Consider the following 17,760-nt stretch of genomic DNA (forward strand, 5'->3'; position numbering starts at 1 on the left):
TTTTAGCTGGAAAATCACAGAAACTTTCGGTTACTGACAGATATCAAATGAAACGATTAAGCCTCACAAACCCAAGCTAGCCGTAAAAAAAGACAAAAGGGAAATGCAAATACATGTTAAACATATCAGTGGAAGTAGAGGTAGAGTTAGCAGCATTACAAACAACAACTGAGCTTACATTTGACATTTCCTAGTCACCACCAAACTAATTATCATCAGCCTAATGATGAAGATTGAGCTTTGCGTTCTTGTTGTTCTACTGTATATTCTCCTAGCTACTGCGATCCCGTAATTATGTGAGTGTGCTGACTGACTGATGATGCCATTAACAGTGTTCGATTACAGATCTCTGCTAAAGCTGCACCACTTGTACCCAGTCAATGGAAATGTAAAGAGTACCTGGGGCAAGCTAAAGACGTGGGAGTCCAACATCTATGAATTATTCAACCACGTGTGAGTGTGAGTGCGCGAGTATCTGTTTTCAGGTGATAGCTGATAGCATCTGTACACGATACCTCATATCAACCAAGAGCTCTTTGTTACCAACAAAAGGAAGAGATGATCTATTGTAAACATTTCATGCAGCAGTCAAAACTCATTATGTGGATTCTTGATGGTGAAAGATGATGATGGTTTACGAGGCTGCTGTAATTTAAAAGCAGAAAGCACGAGACAGCGGAGGGCTTTTGTGAAAAACTGACGCGCATGTCACATTTTGTCTGAAGCCACATGATTGTCTGTGCATCGAGAATCTGCAGACTTTTCATTTGTACAACTTGACTTCATAGGCGTCTTTGTAAAATTAAAAACTAAAAAAGTAGTAAAGCTTCACTTTCCCTCATTGTCACTCTGACCGGAGCGGCTCTAATGCCCGCTCTCAGCACTCGCAGCAGTCAGTAAAGGATATGAACTGTGAGCAAACAACGTGTCATCCACTGAAAAGGCGCTGAGCGTGTGTTTGATGTCTTCGATCAGCTGCAGGTCTTTTCTGTCTCTGCTGACGCTCCTGTCTGACGCTTTGCCTTCGATCTCCTCGTTGCGCGAGTCCTCCGGGCTTCCATCGTCAGACTTCGATGTTGTAAAATCAGTTGTTTCTGTAACTTCTCGACTTTGCTCGTCTGCTTTTCCCCACGTTTCATTGACATCTTCGGTTCCAAGTGGGCTCGTGGACTGATTACCTTCTTCAGTCTGCGGCTCTGTTACATTGAAGTTGTTATCGACAGTTTTCTCATCAGGTTGGCTCTTAGAAACACTCGCAGGTTTTTCAGTGGCTGAATGAAGACTACCTGAAGTGCTTTCCACTTCAGTTTTGGAAAAAGCGTTTTCCTCATTAATTCCTTTCTCTGCACTTTCTTGACCGTTACACTCTTGAAGAGATCCCATGCTTCCTTTGTGCTCTTCTGACCTCATCTTCTGCAAGGCTGCAGACTCCTCCTCACTTTGTTCAGTTTGAGGTTTTAGTATTAAGTCTTTCACTTCAGCCTTCTCCTCCACTTGCAGTTCATCTTCAGCGTCCCTGTAGGCTTTCACCTCATCTTCAGACACCCTCACCATCTTGAGTGGACTGTCTGATCCTGGCAGCTCAGTAGATTTTGTCTCTTCTTTATTTGAGCTGGACGCTGGAGTGTCAGTTATCTCCTCCCTCATATCCTCCAGTGGTTCAACAAATGTCTCGAAAAACTTTGATGACTGGTGCTTGTTGACCCAGTTACTGACTAGATCTGTGCTGTCTTCTGCTGCCAAGGCCTCTGGACTTTCTCTACCAGCTGCGACAGTCTCTTCTGTATAATCAGCCTCATTGTTTTGAGGTTTGAGCAGCACACTTGCTCCTTCCTCCGAGGCCTTACTCGCATCTTCTGCGTCTACTCCATTTTCTCCGTCGGCAGCAGAGAGATCACCACCAACTGCATTTTCGTCAGTCTGTGGGCATATGTCAGACTTTGTATCTTTGCTTTCTTCATCTAATTTGGAAGCCAGAACATCTAAGTCAACAGCAACCGGTGATTGTTCCTGATTCCCTGAAGAAACAGCTGCGACCTCATCCACGTTTTCCTCAGCGCTGCTCTCCTTTTTTACCAAGTCTGGCTCTTTGTTTTCGTTATCACAGTCAGATTTGTTGCCATTTTGATCTTGTTCTGCTTCCTCGCCGTCTTTTCTGTCACCTAATTTAGGCTCCGCTTTCATTTCTGTACCTGCTGTCTCAGGCTGTGAGTTGCTTGGAGTTGATTCATCATTTTTTTCCACGCTGTCACCCTCAGCATCACGTTCTACCTCATCAGCCCCGGGAGCCTGATCAACCTCGTCAGCATCGTGTTTTTTAGCACCTTCTTCAGACTCCACTGCGACTTCTTTAATGTCTGCGCTCTCGTCGTCAGCAGGCCCGTCTGCTTTGCTTTCTTCATCACCCTCTTCTTTGGCTTTCAAGTCATTTTTGTCTTTTAATTGAGACTCTCCGTCGTCTTCATGATTATTGCTCTCGGCTTCAGTAGAGATCTCCCCGTTTTCAGCATTAATTTCTTCTTTTTCACTCGTGTTGCTGGTTTTTCCAGCATCTTGCTCAACACTCTCAGCCTCTGGCGTCTCATCAGCTGATTTAGTCCCATCTGCTGCTTCATTTGCACCAACGTCTGCACTTTTCTCAGCTTCTTCTGTGGTCTCAGATATTTCTTCTCCTTCTTCTACAGGTGCTTCACTTATGTCCTTTTCCTTGTCATCCTCTTCATCATGTTTCTCTTTGTCTTCACTTTTCTCAGCTTTGTTTTGATTTTCTGATTTTTCTGCCTCATCATCATTTTCTTGAACAGCTGGTTTACTCTCATTGTCATTGTCACCCTCACTTTTATCACCTACTTCAGATTCTTCCAGTTTGTTCTCAACACACTCACTGTTCTCATCATTTTCTGTCTTTTCTTCAACTTTCTCGTCATCGGCGACTTTATCCTCCTCGCTCAAAGATTTCACAGCTTCTTCTTCGTCTTCCTTTGTTTTAAAGCCATTTTCAGCACTTTCTGCTGTGTTTTCCTGCTTGTCTGTCCCTTCATCTTCCTTACTTTCCTCATTACCCTCTTCCTCATTTTTAACCTTTTCATCATCATCATCATCTCTTTTCCCAGTATTTTCATCTTCTCCTTTATCAAAGGTTACATGAGTTTGTTTCTCCTCCTCTTCTTTTCCACCCTCCTCAGTTTTCTCTTTGTCTTCCTTTTCACCTGTTTCCTCAGATGCTCCAGTCCTCCTCTCCTCTCGCAGCTCGCACTGTTCGTGACTCTCATCCTCTAATACTTGTTCTTCTTTAATGTCATCTTTACTGCTTTCTTCTATTGCATTTTCCTCACCTCTATCTCCTATTTTTTCAACTGTGGTTTCTCCACTCCCACTTGGCGAGCTGCTCGAGTTCTCTGCATTGACTTCGGTTTCTGACCCTGCAGCTCTGTCCTCGCTGTCTGCCTGCTCCTCCTTTTCTGCGTCACTTACAGGTGCCTCTTCATAGCTGAGGGCCTCTTGCTCCTTTGAGGACTCTGCTTTTATCTCTATTGTTTCTCTGGCTGTCACTGCCTCTGCCTCTGCATTATCAGGCGCTGCTGTCTCATCAGTCTTTTTATCCGGCTCTGATGACTCATCCTCCTCACTGCTTTTTGCCCCTTGCCCGGTCTCGTCATGCTGAACGTCAGTCTCCTCAGCGGTTTTCTCCTTTCCTTCCTCTTCCTCTGCAGCCTCAGTATCAGCAGTTTCAGCTGGGGTTTCTTCAAGATGCTCAGTTGTCTTGTCATCTTGTGTCACATTTTCTTCTTTCGAAGGATGCAAAGCTTCACCCGTTTCCTCTGATTTATCCTCCTCTTCTGCAGCCTTGTCATCTTGCTCAACCTTCTCATCTTCAGTACTGTTGCTGTTCTCCTGAGGCTCCTGCTCATCATCTCCACTCTGTTCTTTGGTTTCGGGTAAATCTTCCTGTGTCTGTGCCACCACCACGTCACCAGCATCGCTTTCTTCACATTCTGCCTCTTCTGCAATGGTCTGCTGTTGTTCTGTAGGCGTGACAAGCTTGACTGGAGCTGCATCTGCAAAATACAAAATGGACTTTCAAAATAAAGAACAGTCTTTGTGCAGTTTATGAATTAATTCTAATAAAGATCTGATACCTTTGTTGTCCTGTTGAGGGCCTTTATGTGTGGACTCCTCCTCCTCCTCAGTGCTGGTGTCACTCAGCTCAGGCTCGGAGCTGCACTGGGACTCCTTCAGTATGGCTTCTGACAGTTTTTCTTGCACAGATTTGGCTTGAAAAATAAGGACCAGGACACTTGTGATCATCCTTCTCTGGGACATGTTAAAGCTTCAAAATTAATTTGTCTTTGATAACAACAACAATAAACACCAGTGCAGATTTATTTATCTCCTTTTTTAACCTCTGGGTGGTCTTGGGTCGATTTGTGCCATTTTTCATTGTTCGTATACACGCCATTTGCACTGTGTTGAATGGAATATAGCGAAAGTCTGCAAAAAAAAGTTTGGTCACATTTACTGTTAAAATTTCAGTATGACTTCCGGAAATTAGCTTCAGTGGCTAAGCTACAGACAAACTTACACTATTGGTCTTAGTGGTCGATTTGTGCCCCATTGAAACCCATTATAAACGCTATTTTTCACTGCAGATTAATTACGGTTAAAGGGATCGTGATCGTTCCACCTTCAGTCTTTGTGGGGAGCTTGCCAGCAGCTGGCCGCCTGGAGGGCTTTTTATGCTCCTGCAAAAAAAAAATAAAAGTGGATCGAAATACATGTTGGTGCTAACCCTAACCCTAACCCTTAAAACAACGAAACTATAATTAAAACTTTGTATGAATATTTCAGGGAGAAGTAGTTTTAAAAGACTGGCTAATTTAAAGTGGAAAAAATATTAATATATAATCTTTTTATAGCACTTTTTATGGCGTGGTCGATTTGTGGCTCTAAGACCAATAGTGTATGCATTTTTCTAGGACCTCCCAGAGGTTAAGCAAACATCGTTTGTTCAAGTGCATCATAGCAATGGCACTGGACAAAAACCCACTCCTGCTTCAAAGAGGGTCAAGGAGCAAATAAGAAGTGTCCAGAATTTTAACCTCCTAAGACCTGAACTCTTTCACGACATGTATTTTTAATTTCTCTTTGCTTTTTGGGCTGATTGGGACCTGATGAATGTAAAAACAAAAAATTACCTGATTTTTATTTTTTTTACCTGATTTTGAGATCCACATATGAGGACATTCATTTAAATTTCGACAGAACAGTAACAGTATAATGTCCCTGTAAGTGGATATCAGGCCCTTGTAGAGCAAAATTTAGTATTTTGGTCCAGACAACCCAAAATGTGACGTCCACATATGTGGTCACAGGAGGTTAAATGACTGAGGAATTTAATGTATTTGAGTGACAGATAAATATCTCTTTAATCCTTCCAGGTGAAAACACAAAAACAGTGCGAAGTCAGTGATTCTCGTCCATTTCTGCTTGTTCTGCTGTAGAACGTGGAAAAGTAACTTACTGCGCCCTGAAAACATTCGAGGTAAAAAGAAGGAAGGGAAAAACAAAGCAAATCTGCTTTTCTTTGTCATGCAAAAGCAGATTTCTTATGATAAATGAATGAATATGCAGCAGCTCGTCACAGACGCATATTTTGAGCTGCTCTACAGTATGCAAATACTGGGATTTTTTCTTCACGGCTGCTTACTTCTTCTTCGCTGATTGCAGTTTCACCCCTGGTGTTGCTTGCCTTTGTTTACTTAACTATATATTTACACATTATTTTTAGAAACCCAAACCAAGACAAAAGTATATAAAAAATGTGGAAAAAAGTAAAAAAATAAAATGTGGATCAGATAGAAAACGAATCATTGCGATGGCACACATGTATTTTTCCACTATTAAAATTTTTATTTTAATCATTACACGTTGATGATATTGTAGCAGTATGACATTAAGCTATTCTGCTCTGATTGTATTACAGCGCCGTATTTAAAACATGTGACTAACTAGGTGGTCTTGAATGTTGTGTTTTTGTATATTCTTTGTTTTTTACTCACCTCTCTCGTGTTCCTCCTCCTGGTTGCCCTCCTCTACAGGCTTCTCAGCATCTTTGTCATCACTCTGTCTAGTCTCACTTCCTGAGGGGACGCTGGTGTCAGATATTTCTATCTCCGTGCTGTCCCCAGCACTGTCCATGTGCGAGTCTTTGGCCGCAGAAGACTCAGCTTCCGTGGCAACATCATCTTCTGGATTTGGTTCATCTTTTTCCTCGGGCTGAGCGATGGTTTCCTCCTGACTGTCCTCTTTCTGTTGCTTTGCCTTATTGTCCTCGTTGATGTCTCTTGTGGCTTCAGCATCACTCTCGTCGTGCTCGCTGCCCGAGGAGCTGGAGCCTGAATGAGATCTCATGTCTGCGAGAAAGTTACACATGAACACCAATAAGTACTCTACAAGAAGGAAAATGCACATTTAAACATTTCAAAAGATGGTTTTGTTCTGTAATTAAAATACTTTGTGTCTTAAAAAAAAAAGATTTTAAATAGTTAAACATTGTACAGGGATTTAAGCTTTATGTGTACAACTAAGGTGATTCACCCACCATCCCTGTCATCATTGTCAGTCTCAGAGGCATCCCTCTCTTTAACCTGCCTGTCTGTTGCACTGGTTGGAGATGGGGATTTCTCTTCTTTTGCCTCCTCTGCAGCTCCCTCATCATCTGCTTCAAAGTCTTCTTCATAATCTGAAGCAGAGAATTATAGATACAGACTTCGGTATGCGCGGCACACAAATCTTTAGTTTGTGCTCAGATGCACCAGTTTTTGTACCACCTCTGCCTTTTTCCTCATCGAGCGCTCTTTCTTCTTTGACCGGAGTCTCCATGTTCTGCGGCTCACTGGTTTCACCCTCCAAGTGGGAGCCAGCATCCTCCCCAGTCCTCTCCGTCTCCATCTCACCTTCATCTTTTGGGCTGTTGACTGATTCCTCTCTTCTTGTATCCTCCTTGATCCTCTTTGGTGGAGGAGTGGGCTTTTTGTCCAGTCCCATTGCTATGATGCATCTGAACAATGAGCAAGAAGTCTGTTTAAAAAGTAATTTTGTTCCTGTTTAAATAAATAAATCAATAAACCACCCAGAGAACGAGTGGGGTGCATTCAAACCACCACACTGAACACAGTAATCTGCCTATGTTGTAGTTCATTTATATTCTAATTTCACTTTAAAATCATCAGTATGCAGGGATAATCTTGTTGAACAAACTGTGTATCACAAAGTTTCTTTCCACAGAGCTTATTTTGTGGATTTATCCAAAATCCCACCGGCTTTTTTTCCAGGATAACCAAGGCGGGCTAACTTCTAAGTTGGCCTCCAAAAAAAGGTCATCTATGGGACACTCTAGCCAGTGTGGACTGCTTAAATATAGAGCTACAACTAGCAGACCATTAGTTTAATGTGCAATAACATTTGAAAATGGGGAAAACAGTTTATATGGTCGAAAAATGCCAATTAATTTTGCTGCCAGCCCGTTTAAAGCTCAAACACGGTCCTGTTAGACTAAATACACACTACATGGTTTGGTTTCCAGAAGACTGTAATGTTTGTTGTACTTACTTTTGAACAAAACCAGGCTCTCTGCTTTCTCTACACGCAGTTTATATGCTAAACTAAAGTGGCTGACAGAAGCTTATCATTTATTCATGAGTAAAAATGTTAAACTTTTCCTTTCACATGTCTCCTTTTTGTTGTTCACTTTGTTTTATATTCAACCTTTTGACCTGATGAATGTAAAAACAAAGAATTACCAGATTTTTTTTTACCTATTTTTTGTTTCTGAGAAAAATGAGAGCCACATATGAGGATATTCGTTTAAAATTTAAATAGAACAGTAGCAGTACAATGTCCTCGTAAGTGGATATCAGGCCTTTGAAGAGCAAAATTGAGTATTTTGGTCTAAATAACCCAAAATGTGATGTCCACATATGTGGACGCCAGGTCCTAGGAGGTTAAAGCTTCTGTAGAGATCTCACTTGTAGCATGGAGAGGCCCCCTCGACGCCGGTGAAGCCAAAGTGCCCGTGTTTGCCGCCGAGTCGTGAGCCTTTCCTGTGTTTGAACTCGCAGCAGGAGCTCAGCCGCTCCACCTGCAGCCCATTCAGGAAGAAGGTCAAGCTGAACGGGAAGCCTCTGTGTCGACGTGAAATAAACTGGAAAGTTTCTGAAGCAGAAATGATGAGGCACAAAAAGCCATTCTGAATGGTTTGGGGTATCTGTCAGTATATATTTACATATACAAATCCAAAAAACACAACCCGGTTTCACACACTGACCCCCTTCATGAAGCTTTCCCTTGTACACACACAGGTTCTCTCCTCCACAGTGCTGCTGAAACACTTTGACATCGTCCCTCATGTCGGTCAGGTCGCTGGAAAGACGCACCGTTTTGCCAAAGTACACCATGTTGACACACACTCTGCTTTGGTGAACAGAGCTCCTCAGCAGTGGGGCGTCCTGGGTGGAAAAAGTGACACGTTTTTGGTGTGTTATTTACTGATTAAAGATATTTTACATTTATATTTGAACTTCCTGATCCAAACTCTGATGTTAGCGATGCACAGAGGTGGATGAGATTTGTTTCTATATCATAAATATAATCAAGGACGCATTAATACTATTCATTTGTCAACTTTGTCATGAACTGTCTCAGAAAATGCGTGCCATGCACAGGAAATGCTATTTGTTGTTCCCGATTTATCCAAAGGAAGTGCAGTTTAATGTTTGTTGTGGATACTTTTGTTGCCAGGGAAATAACAAGGACAGATAAAGACCTAACTCACGTCAGCTCCACTGGAGGCGGTGGTCGGGCGCAGTCTGCGGCCTCTGACAGTACTGCTGGCAGTGCCCTTTAACCCTCTCTCTTTCCTCTTCGTAGCTGGAGGCACCGGAGTGACAAAGTTGTTGATAACTGGGAGGCAATAGGGCGAGATGCCATGGGAGGCCTCCACTGCAGTCAAACGTCTCCGAGGCTCTTTGTCCATCTGGTAGGAAGGTTAATGAAGTCTTTACTCTGGTTCTGCTGATACTGATGCTCTGTGATTGTGGCTTCTCTCCATGCAGTGAACTATAGGTGTGATTCTATCAATTATTTTTCATGCTGAGGCCTACATCTATATCTCTACACTTCTAATAGATAGTTTCCAAAAATACAGTTTGAAAAAAAAGAAATTGCAACTTCATATCGCTTGAAAATCTAATTTGTCTACAGAGAAAACGCTGTGACTCATATACAGGTGAGTATCTTGAGTCTCACACTCACAGTGCAGTTGAATGGCAGGTGGTTGTCATGAGAGGATTGGAGCAGTCTGTAAGGGGAGCTGTGTCTGACCGAAGCCGTGGTGCTGTTACTGTGGATCGGTTTCAAGCGCACGGGCCTCTGCATCTTCCCCGGGGCCGTGTTGGGTCGAGATGAGCTCGGCTAAAAATCGCGTTACAGACATTCAGTTTGCATTCTGCTAATTATGCAGTTCTGCTAATCTGCACTGCTCCTGAACCGTCACTATGGTGCGCTTTTACAGTGATGCCATACTGTGTTTCCTTTAACACAAAGCGACCTGCTCATTATGTTGGTGTTTTGTGAAATGAAGCGTATTTGCTATTCAAACTTTTCTTTCCTCGGGCTTGTCATTCGTTGCTGAATGTAAAAAGCAGTTCTTTTCTAATCTAATCTTTATCTTTTAATTATATTTTATTCTTGGTAGTATAATCACATTGTTTAAATAGTTTTTAAAAATTTTTTTATTGTTAGCGATCTTTAACGTCTCCCACTACTTTTAAAAACTGCAAACTTCTTAATAAATTCACAAGAAATCATGATGACAATAAACGTATTCAAAATGCATATTAGCTATTAGCAACAAATCCCCATCGATGTATATCAGGCAAGGCTCAGCGTGCTTTAGTATGTGATTTCTGTTGAGTTAAGGTGGGGTCAAAGACAGGAGCGATCACAGCGATCAAAGACAGGATTACTGGCTCTATTTATTCTGGCATCAAGGTGTGTGACTTTTTATGTTTCAAAGATAACACACAGCTAATCCCAGCACTTCACTCTGAACACTCGTCTGCGCACAAAACAAACAGCTGAAGCTGGAAGTCTTCATACTAAAATGGCAGTGTCAATATAAACATGGCAACTATCAGGATGCACAGGTTATAACATACACTATAGCAGTTTCTCACCTGGACATCATCTCCTTACCTGCAGGTCAGATTTTCCATGTTTGCTCAGGTAACATTATTTGTGTTACAAAGAATGCTAATTTTTTCTGCCCGTCTATAAGATGACAATTAAGAAACAAAACAAAACAGTTGACTAACTAATTGACTAAATGCAAGTTCTTCAATGAAATAATCAGTTATACATTTTGGAAAATGCAAGATGTTTGCTTCTTAAGAGTTAGACTAGAATCTAAGGACATAATAAAAATATAATCCAAGCCTTAAAAGGAGGTGACCTGAGATGAACAACGGGACATACTACACTGTATGTTTCTTTATTTCCTACAAAATACACCAAAATGCAGAAGCAGTGTGTGAAACGCGCCATGATTCAACGACCTTTAGCAGCAATAACTTGAAGTTTACTGTTTTCATCTCTCACATCGCTGGGGAGTAATTTCGGCCTGCTCTTCTGTACAGTGTTGCTTCAGTTCACTGAGTTTTGCAGGCATTTGTTTAAATGCAGCTCTCTTCAGGTCCCTCTATAGTATTTCAGTCGGGTTGCAGTCTGGACTTTGGGCTGTTGCACCACCTTGATTTTTTTGTTCAGTCACGCTCTTGTAGGTTTGCTGCTGTTCTTGGACTCAGTTTCCCGTTTCAGGGCACAGTTTGGTTCAAGCTTCTGTTGTTGGACAGGTGGACTCACATTTGTAACTCTAGAATATTTGTACTGGTGTAAAGGGATCAACGACTGGAGGTGCCTGTGGCTGCAGAACAAGCCCAAACCCAACTCCACCAATGTGCTTGACTGTTAACACGAGGTATCTGTGGTGATGTTCTTTGTTTGGTGCTGAGCGTTATGGCCAAACATCTTCACTTTGGTGTCATCTGTCCAAAGGATGTTTTCCACATGTGAATGATCTTTCTCACTGTAGAATGATGGACTTCAAATTATTTGAAACTCGACTTATACTCATTGCTGATGTCCTCCTCCCTTGGCTTTGTGTTAACACGCACCTGAAGGCTTCACACCAGCAAACTGCCAAAACTTCTGCTTTTTTACAGATGCTCACACTTGCTGATGATGAGTTAATTGCATTTGATAGGCAGCACCTGTCTGCTACTTAGCCTCCCATGGAAGGAGGAACAGTGTAGTTGGTACACTGATTCTGTTTTATGGCTTCATTTTTGTTAAATATATCAGGACAATGTGCTGCTTTTCATCTGAGGTTGTTTTTCAAATGATTTTTTACAACCTAGTGACTTTTTATTCTGTTTTATGTGCATAAAACCTTAATAGAATAGAAAGGGTGTGCTTTCTTATCTTATCTATATGTCCGTATCTATATCTATCTAACATCTGTTATAAAGTCAGTACTTGCATATAAAAAAGAACGCTGATTTCTTATATATTTATTGCACTAAATGAATGTATTATTTATCAGAGCAGTTCTGTTCCCAGTTTCAGTGTACACTACAGTTTCATCTATTTCCACAAATAAATACATAAATAATCGTCTCTCCCACTTACACTGACGAGCTTAAAATTGCTTCTTCAACAAAAGGTTGCTGCTTCGAACTCATACATAATTCTCGTAAAACCATCAGTGTAATTTTTTATCATTGTATCATGTTTAAAGACACTAATCTACTTTGTATGATTAATTAAACAGTCACACTTTAAACAATAAACACTGAAGCAGTAGATTTAATACCCACCGACTCAGAGGAGTCAGAGTGCTCCCCCTCGGGCCCAGAGTGCTGTTTCCGGATGCCCCTGGCACCCTCGGGAGGGTGTGGAGACAGGATGTGGACAATGCCTTCCTCATACCTTTTAGAGCGCTCCACCTGCCAAACAACACCATTCATCATTATATAGTATGTAGTGATATATGAGAAGTTTTCCAGTATAAATTAGGAATCCTACAAAATAGGGCAGCAAAGCAGTGTTTATATGTTAAAGACGTACCTTGATCTTATGCACTCTTTCCCTCCTTGCAAACTCCTCCAGTTTTCTTTTGATCTCGATTTGGTGGAGACGCTGTGTGGGTGGAAAAAGGACAAATTATCAGGATTTATTGCATAAGGAAAATTACACAGATTACATGACAGTGTTTTTTCCTTTGACTTTGTCTCATTTACATCGTGTTCTTCCCACCTCCATCTCTAGCACCTTGTGGAAAATAGCCTGTGCCAGACATTCTCGAACGTGTCTCTGGTGCGCTCTCTGGATCAGCTTGTGTCTGTACTCCTTGTCCGGGACAATGCGCCCACTCCTGGTGATCTAATAACAACAATAATATCAACAAAATTCAACCCGTCGATCGATATTTTTAACTGAATTTCATAATTTTGCTTTAAAAACCTAAACGCACCAGTCCCGCTCTCTGCAGGTGTCTCTTGATTCGAGTGCTGCTAAAGTATCCAGCAAGATGTTTGTCTGTGAGGCTGTTGTAGGTCGAAAGAAGTCTGCAGAGACAAAAACACAAGTATTTAATCCCAGTCAGCACTAAACAGCCACAGTTCAGGTGAGGGGGAGCGTGTAAGCCGTGTGTTGATTAAAGCTATCGGAAAACCGGAACCCTGATCAAGTGCTTTACTGGGGCACAGCGCCGTGTTTGTTTGTTGGCAGTTGTTCTCTTGTCCTCATTAACGAGACATCAGCTCGTCCCCAGAGTGGCCTGTGTGAAAGCAGTATTTTTTTTCCAATACAGATTTGATTTCCACCGGCATTTGTGTACGACACAACAGGATCTTACAATTATAGAGTCTGTTACAGGTGTCTGATTACCTACAGGAATGAGAGGGAACGGCACACTTAGCCCGGGCTGCCTCCTCTTTGTGCACTGGGCTTGTTTGTTTCTGGTGCCCTGGATCACAGCACTGCATTTAAAACTGTCATTCTAGACGTGAGTTTTTTATGAGCAGGTGAAGTGGAGGCACATGGCTGCAAAGCAGTTAAGAGGCATCCTACTTGTCATGACAGAACTTGATGAGCTCTTATTAGTCTTTGCAAATAAGGAATAAGGAGTCAAGCACTTTAAAAAAATAGTTTATGTTACAGTATGAAGGTATCCTGTAGACAAAAATCATGCTGTGTGCATTCTCTTATATACCAGTATGGGGGAAAACGCAGCAGCACAGAGAATCTCACCTGTGTGTGTGCACATCTCGTATCCTTGTTTTAACACTTATTTATGCACACACTATTTAAACTTGTATTTCCTTAACTTACAGTCTGTCACCCATCGCTGTGCATTGCGTTAAAACCACTGAGAGTGTTTTCCTCTGAAATGTGGTGCATTAAAAGTAGCATTAGATGGAAAACCTCAAATCTGAATTCATGGTGAAACTTCAGTTTCAGCTTCTTTCTGGTTCTAGTGACACTTCTTGTTCATAATAAAGTGTGTAGCAAAGCTGCCTATGAAGTTTTCTTTGACTCATTTATGGGTTTGAGTGGACCCGTTAGCACACACAATAACATTTGCCTCATTGCTGACTATATTGACAGACACTGTGGGTGACTCACAACCACTTTTAAACTGTTTCTATAAGCAGGGCAGGCATAGTTTAAGAGTTAAATGGGCTTTCTTGCTATTATGCAGCTAGATCTTTAATATTAGCATGAAGTCAATTTCCAGCTTTTCAAGCAGTTGAAAAACATGAAAAGAAATGTGCCGAGGTTAACTGGCGTAAAGCCTCCGAGGGGGGGAATCAAAACTCATGCAGCTTTAACCAAGCGGCTCCCTCCTCTTTGAATAAAACACATAAATTGCTCTTACCCTGAGTTGAGGTGACTCATGGCTTTCAGTCTGCCCTCTCTTTAAAATCCCCCCCAGCGTCTGAGATATGGAGGCAGGGCACTCGGTGCTCGTTGGGAGACGTTCAGGTTTACGTGATGTCAGAACAGACGGGAGTTGTTATAAAGTGAGGAAGGTAAATTTTGAGCGGAGTCGGACTGAAGCTGCACTTCTCCCACAGCGGAACTGATGACAGTCCCTGGTTGCCATGGCGAATCACGTGACGAGTCTGCCAGCAGGGCTGGTTTCCACTTACAGATTCCCACTGACACACGCACACGTCCGTCCCAAACTAATGATTTATATACATCTGTCAGTTTTTCCATTAAGAGCACCAACTACTTCTGTCGGTTAGCTTCCTTAATTTGTTTATTATTTATTTTATTGTAACCTTAAATGATGAGAAAACAAAATAAGAAGCAGTTAGTTATCTGTTGTTGTTATTAATGCCGCTGTTTAATTTGCACTTTGGTCAACGCCCTGTTGTTATTAAATGTGCTTTATAAATGAATAAATAAATAAAAAAAATAGTTACAAGTTTCACATTGAAAATCTTGTTTAAGCACATTTGCAAAATATATTTTTTGACAAATGGACAAAAGCCCTTTTGAGACATAAAATATATGATTATAAGTGATAGATATTCTAATAGCAGGGAAAGCTTCAATGTGAAGCAAAGCTTAACTTTTTGTGCAAAGTTATCTTACTAATGCAGTGAAGTGAAATATACAAACCTATCAAATTGATATAAATATGCTCTTTTATTGCACAGATTGAGATTTAAGAACCATGTTTGACTATGTACTAAATAAGTAATGTACTTATTTTTTTAATATATCTACCTACCTTTTATCTGTGTATGTACTTTGTAGTAGTTTTCAACTTGTAAAGCACTTTTTAAAGCTGAAAGTACAGACAGAGGGTTTAAGTCTTATTTCTCTATGTTTTAAAAACTTGTAATACAACTTATATCCTGTAATAAAAAAACTGTTCTCATGTGAATGCCAGGTTTTAAATTATTTTAATACAGCTTTAGATGAAGAATTTGTATGTGCACAGAAGCAGTGTGTGAAAAACCAAGTACACCTGAAGCACCTTCAGAAGCAATAATTGTTTTCTGTGTTTGCAAGTATATTTATGCACAGCTGTCTTAAGGTCTCCTCACAGCATTAAAGCCGTGCTGAGGTCTGAACTTTGACTGGGCCATTGCAACAACTTGATCCTTTCCTGTTTCATTCAGCCTCTTATAGATTTGTTGTTGTTCTTATGATCATTGTCCTGATGAATGATCTGGTTTGGTCCAAGTTTTGGCTGTTGGACAGACGGCCTCACATTTGACTCCAAAATACTTTGGTAGCAGAGGAAAAAAGCCAAACTTGGTCAGTCTTTTCAAATAGCCCTGTTATGAACTTTAACATTTACTGAGGCCTCCAGAGCCTGAGATATAACTCTTGGGCTTCTCGGTGTTCTGTGTTTTTGTTCATCTGAGGTTTTGTTTAACTCATTTTAAGACCTGTTTTTGTCCTGGTACCAAAAACCTTACTGAGTGAGGGCATGCGTGATTAACTGTAACTTTGTATTATAAGATACAAGTTGTATTGCAAGTTTTCATTAGTAACTAAGTACTTATTCAACTTTTGGCCCATAATGTTACAAAAGTTGAAGAAACTTTATCATAACATTTGTCTATTTGTAAGACAATCATGTTGTTCTCTTATCAATGAAGATCAAATATTAAAATCTGAAGAACCTCTAGCATCTTATGTAATGTTGCTTTACAGCCCATGGCTCTCTTATATTTCTGCATAACTGCTTTTGAAATTCACAGCTGTAATATTGGATCTTTATATTTAATAAAAACATGAAGAAATCTAATATTTTTATGTCATTTGTTTAAAGGGTCCCTCTTTAGCTGTTGTTGGGACTGTTAAAATCACAGTGTTTTAGGTTTAGCTTTCTATTCAGAACTAAAATAAGCAAATCTTTAAACACCACTATATCATTTCAAAAACAATCTGTTTAGATAATAATAATAATGGATACTTTATTGATCCCCATGGGGAAATTACTTGTTTTTCCTCTGCATTTGACCCATTCACTCAGTGAAGCAGTGGGCAGCCCACTAAGCAGGCGCCCGGGGAGCAGTGTGTAGGGACGGTACCTTGCTCAGGGGTACCTCAGGGTAGCCGTTAGGTGGATTCGAACCGCCGACCTTCCGATCATGGGGCGACCACTTTACCTACTGAGCTATCCCTGCCAGATTGCAACAAATCAACAAACAAACATAGAAAAGGAGTTAAGTTAATGGGCTAAATATTAAAAGTTAATAAAACACAATATATTTATGCTCACAATGTGATGCTACTAGCGAGCATTGTCAGTGTCCCTGGGAATCTAAAATGGTGAGTGTAGCATAGTCCTGCTGCTGTGGAAATTCCCTGAGTGGAAGCTACAGTGGCGTGAAAATCAGTGCTCTCTCCTTCATGACTGATTCTTAGTGATGGCTGAATATGTGAGCTGTACTAAACCCGTAGACCTGAACAATCACTGGTCCAGTGGCAAAACCATCGCTTTCCACCACCATCAATAAATCCACAGTGGGACTGGAGTGGGGTCTGTAGGTCCTCTGTGGCCCTCTTGTGGAAATGTGAACAACTGTTGTAATTATGGGTTTTTTAAAAAACATTATTATTATTATTTTTATTTATTTTTTACCACAATGCACCATAATTTTTATATTGATGTAGTAGCATGTTTCAGGTCTGAAGGCAGCGCTTCATTAAATGTTTGAGCAAATGCAAACGGTATATTTGCTCAAATGTTTATCTTCCGTATTACTGATTAATTAAGTGTTGCATCAGTTGCTTCTTATCCTCCAGCGTCTAATTACGTTGTTATTGTATGACACAAAATGTCAGACATCACTGAGTTCTCTGAAAAAGCTCAATTTCATAATCACTTGATGGCTTGTCAATTCCAGGGTTAGCCAGGGAGGGGAGCCATGCTACTGTCTGGCTCACAAGAGAGGATCAATCTGTGCTTTTGTACTCAGCTGCTCTACACGGTTCAAATATTCAACAGGAGATACAGACATGCAACCTATAAATAGATCACGGCACTGTGTGCACAGGAGGGTCAGTGGTCAGAATTGATGCTGTTGCTGAACGGCATCCCCCTTTTTCTTGGAGGTTTTCTTGTCAGCATCCTTCTACAAGTAAAGACGTTCAGCAGGGTCTTTAATGTCCTGCCTGAGAGAAGAACCACAGTATGTTTAGGCATCAGAAACTGTATTTCAACATGCCATACATGCACACCATCTGTAATGCTCCCTGGTTAAGAATTGGGGGAATTTTTTTTCACGTATATTTGATAAATTCAGCTTGATAAGCTGAGGATTAATGAGCAGAACTGCAGTGTGTGACTGTTCACAAATATTATCCTGAAGCAAAGTTAACCGCACATGTAACAAATAATCTTTTCTGGCACAGATTCACTAAAGTACTGGAAACATTTCTGAGATTTGGGCCCATATTGACATGATAGCATCACACAATTGCTGCAGATTTGTTGGCTGCACATCGATGATTTGAATCTCCTTTTCCACCTCATCTCAAAGGTGTTCTACTGGATTGAGATCTGGTGACTGTGGAGGCCTTTGTGAATTCATTGTCATGTTATGGAAACCAGTTTGAGATGATGTAAGCTTTGTGACATGGAGTGTTATCCTGCTGGAAGCAGCCATCAGA

General features: G+C 41.0%; 1 protein-coding gene across 1 annotated transcript; it reads right to left on the bottom strand.

Annotated features, from left to right (window-relative positions):
• Position 1: 1 nt before the first annotated feature.
• erich3 (glutamate-rich 3) lies at positions 2-14,220 on the bottom strand. The gene is made up of 14 exons (XM_085398256.1): positions 13,997-14,220; positions 12,590-12,683; positions 12,373-12,498; positions 12,184-12,255; positions 11,934-12,062; positions 9,313-9,471; positions 8,834-9,034; positions 8,327-8,507; positions 8,028-8,214; positions 6,831-7,060; positions 6,602-6,742; positions 6,060-6,413; positions 4,140-4,274; positions 2-4,058 (listed from the first exon to the last, which is right to left on the bottom strand). The coding sequence occupies exons 1-14, from the start codon at positions 14,014-14,016 to the stop codon at positions 865-867; spliced, it is 5,223 nt and encodes a 1,740-aa protein (XP_085254382.1). The 5' UTR covers positions 14,017-14,220; the 3' UTR covers positions 2-864.
• Positions 14,221-17,760: the final 3,540 nt, after the last annotated feature.

Source organism: Rhamphochromis longiceps, linkage group LG23 (assembly GCF_057381845.1).
Source record: "Rhamphochromis longiceps isolate RC_006_pf linkage group LG23, R_longiceps_female_GT1.1, whole genome shotgun sequence".
NCBI classification, from domain to species: domain Eukaryota; kingdom Metazoa; phylum Chordata; class Actinopteri; order Cichliformes; family Cichlidae; genus Rhamphochromis; species Rhamphochromis longiceps.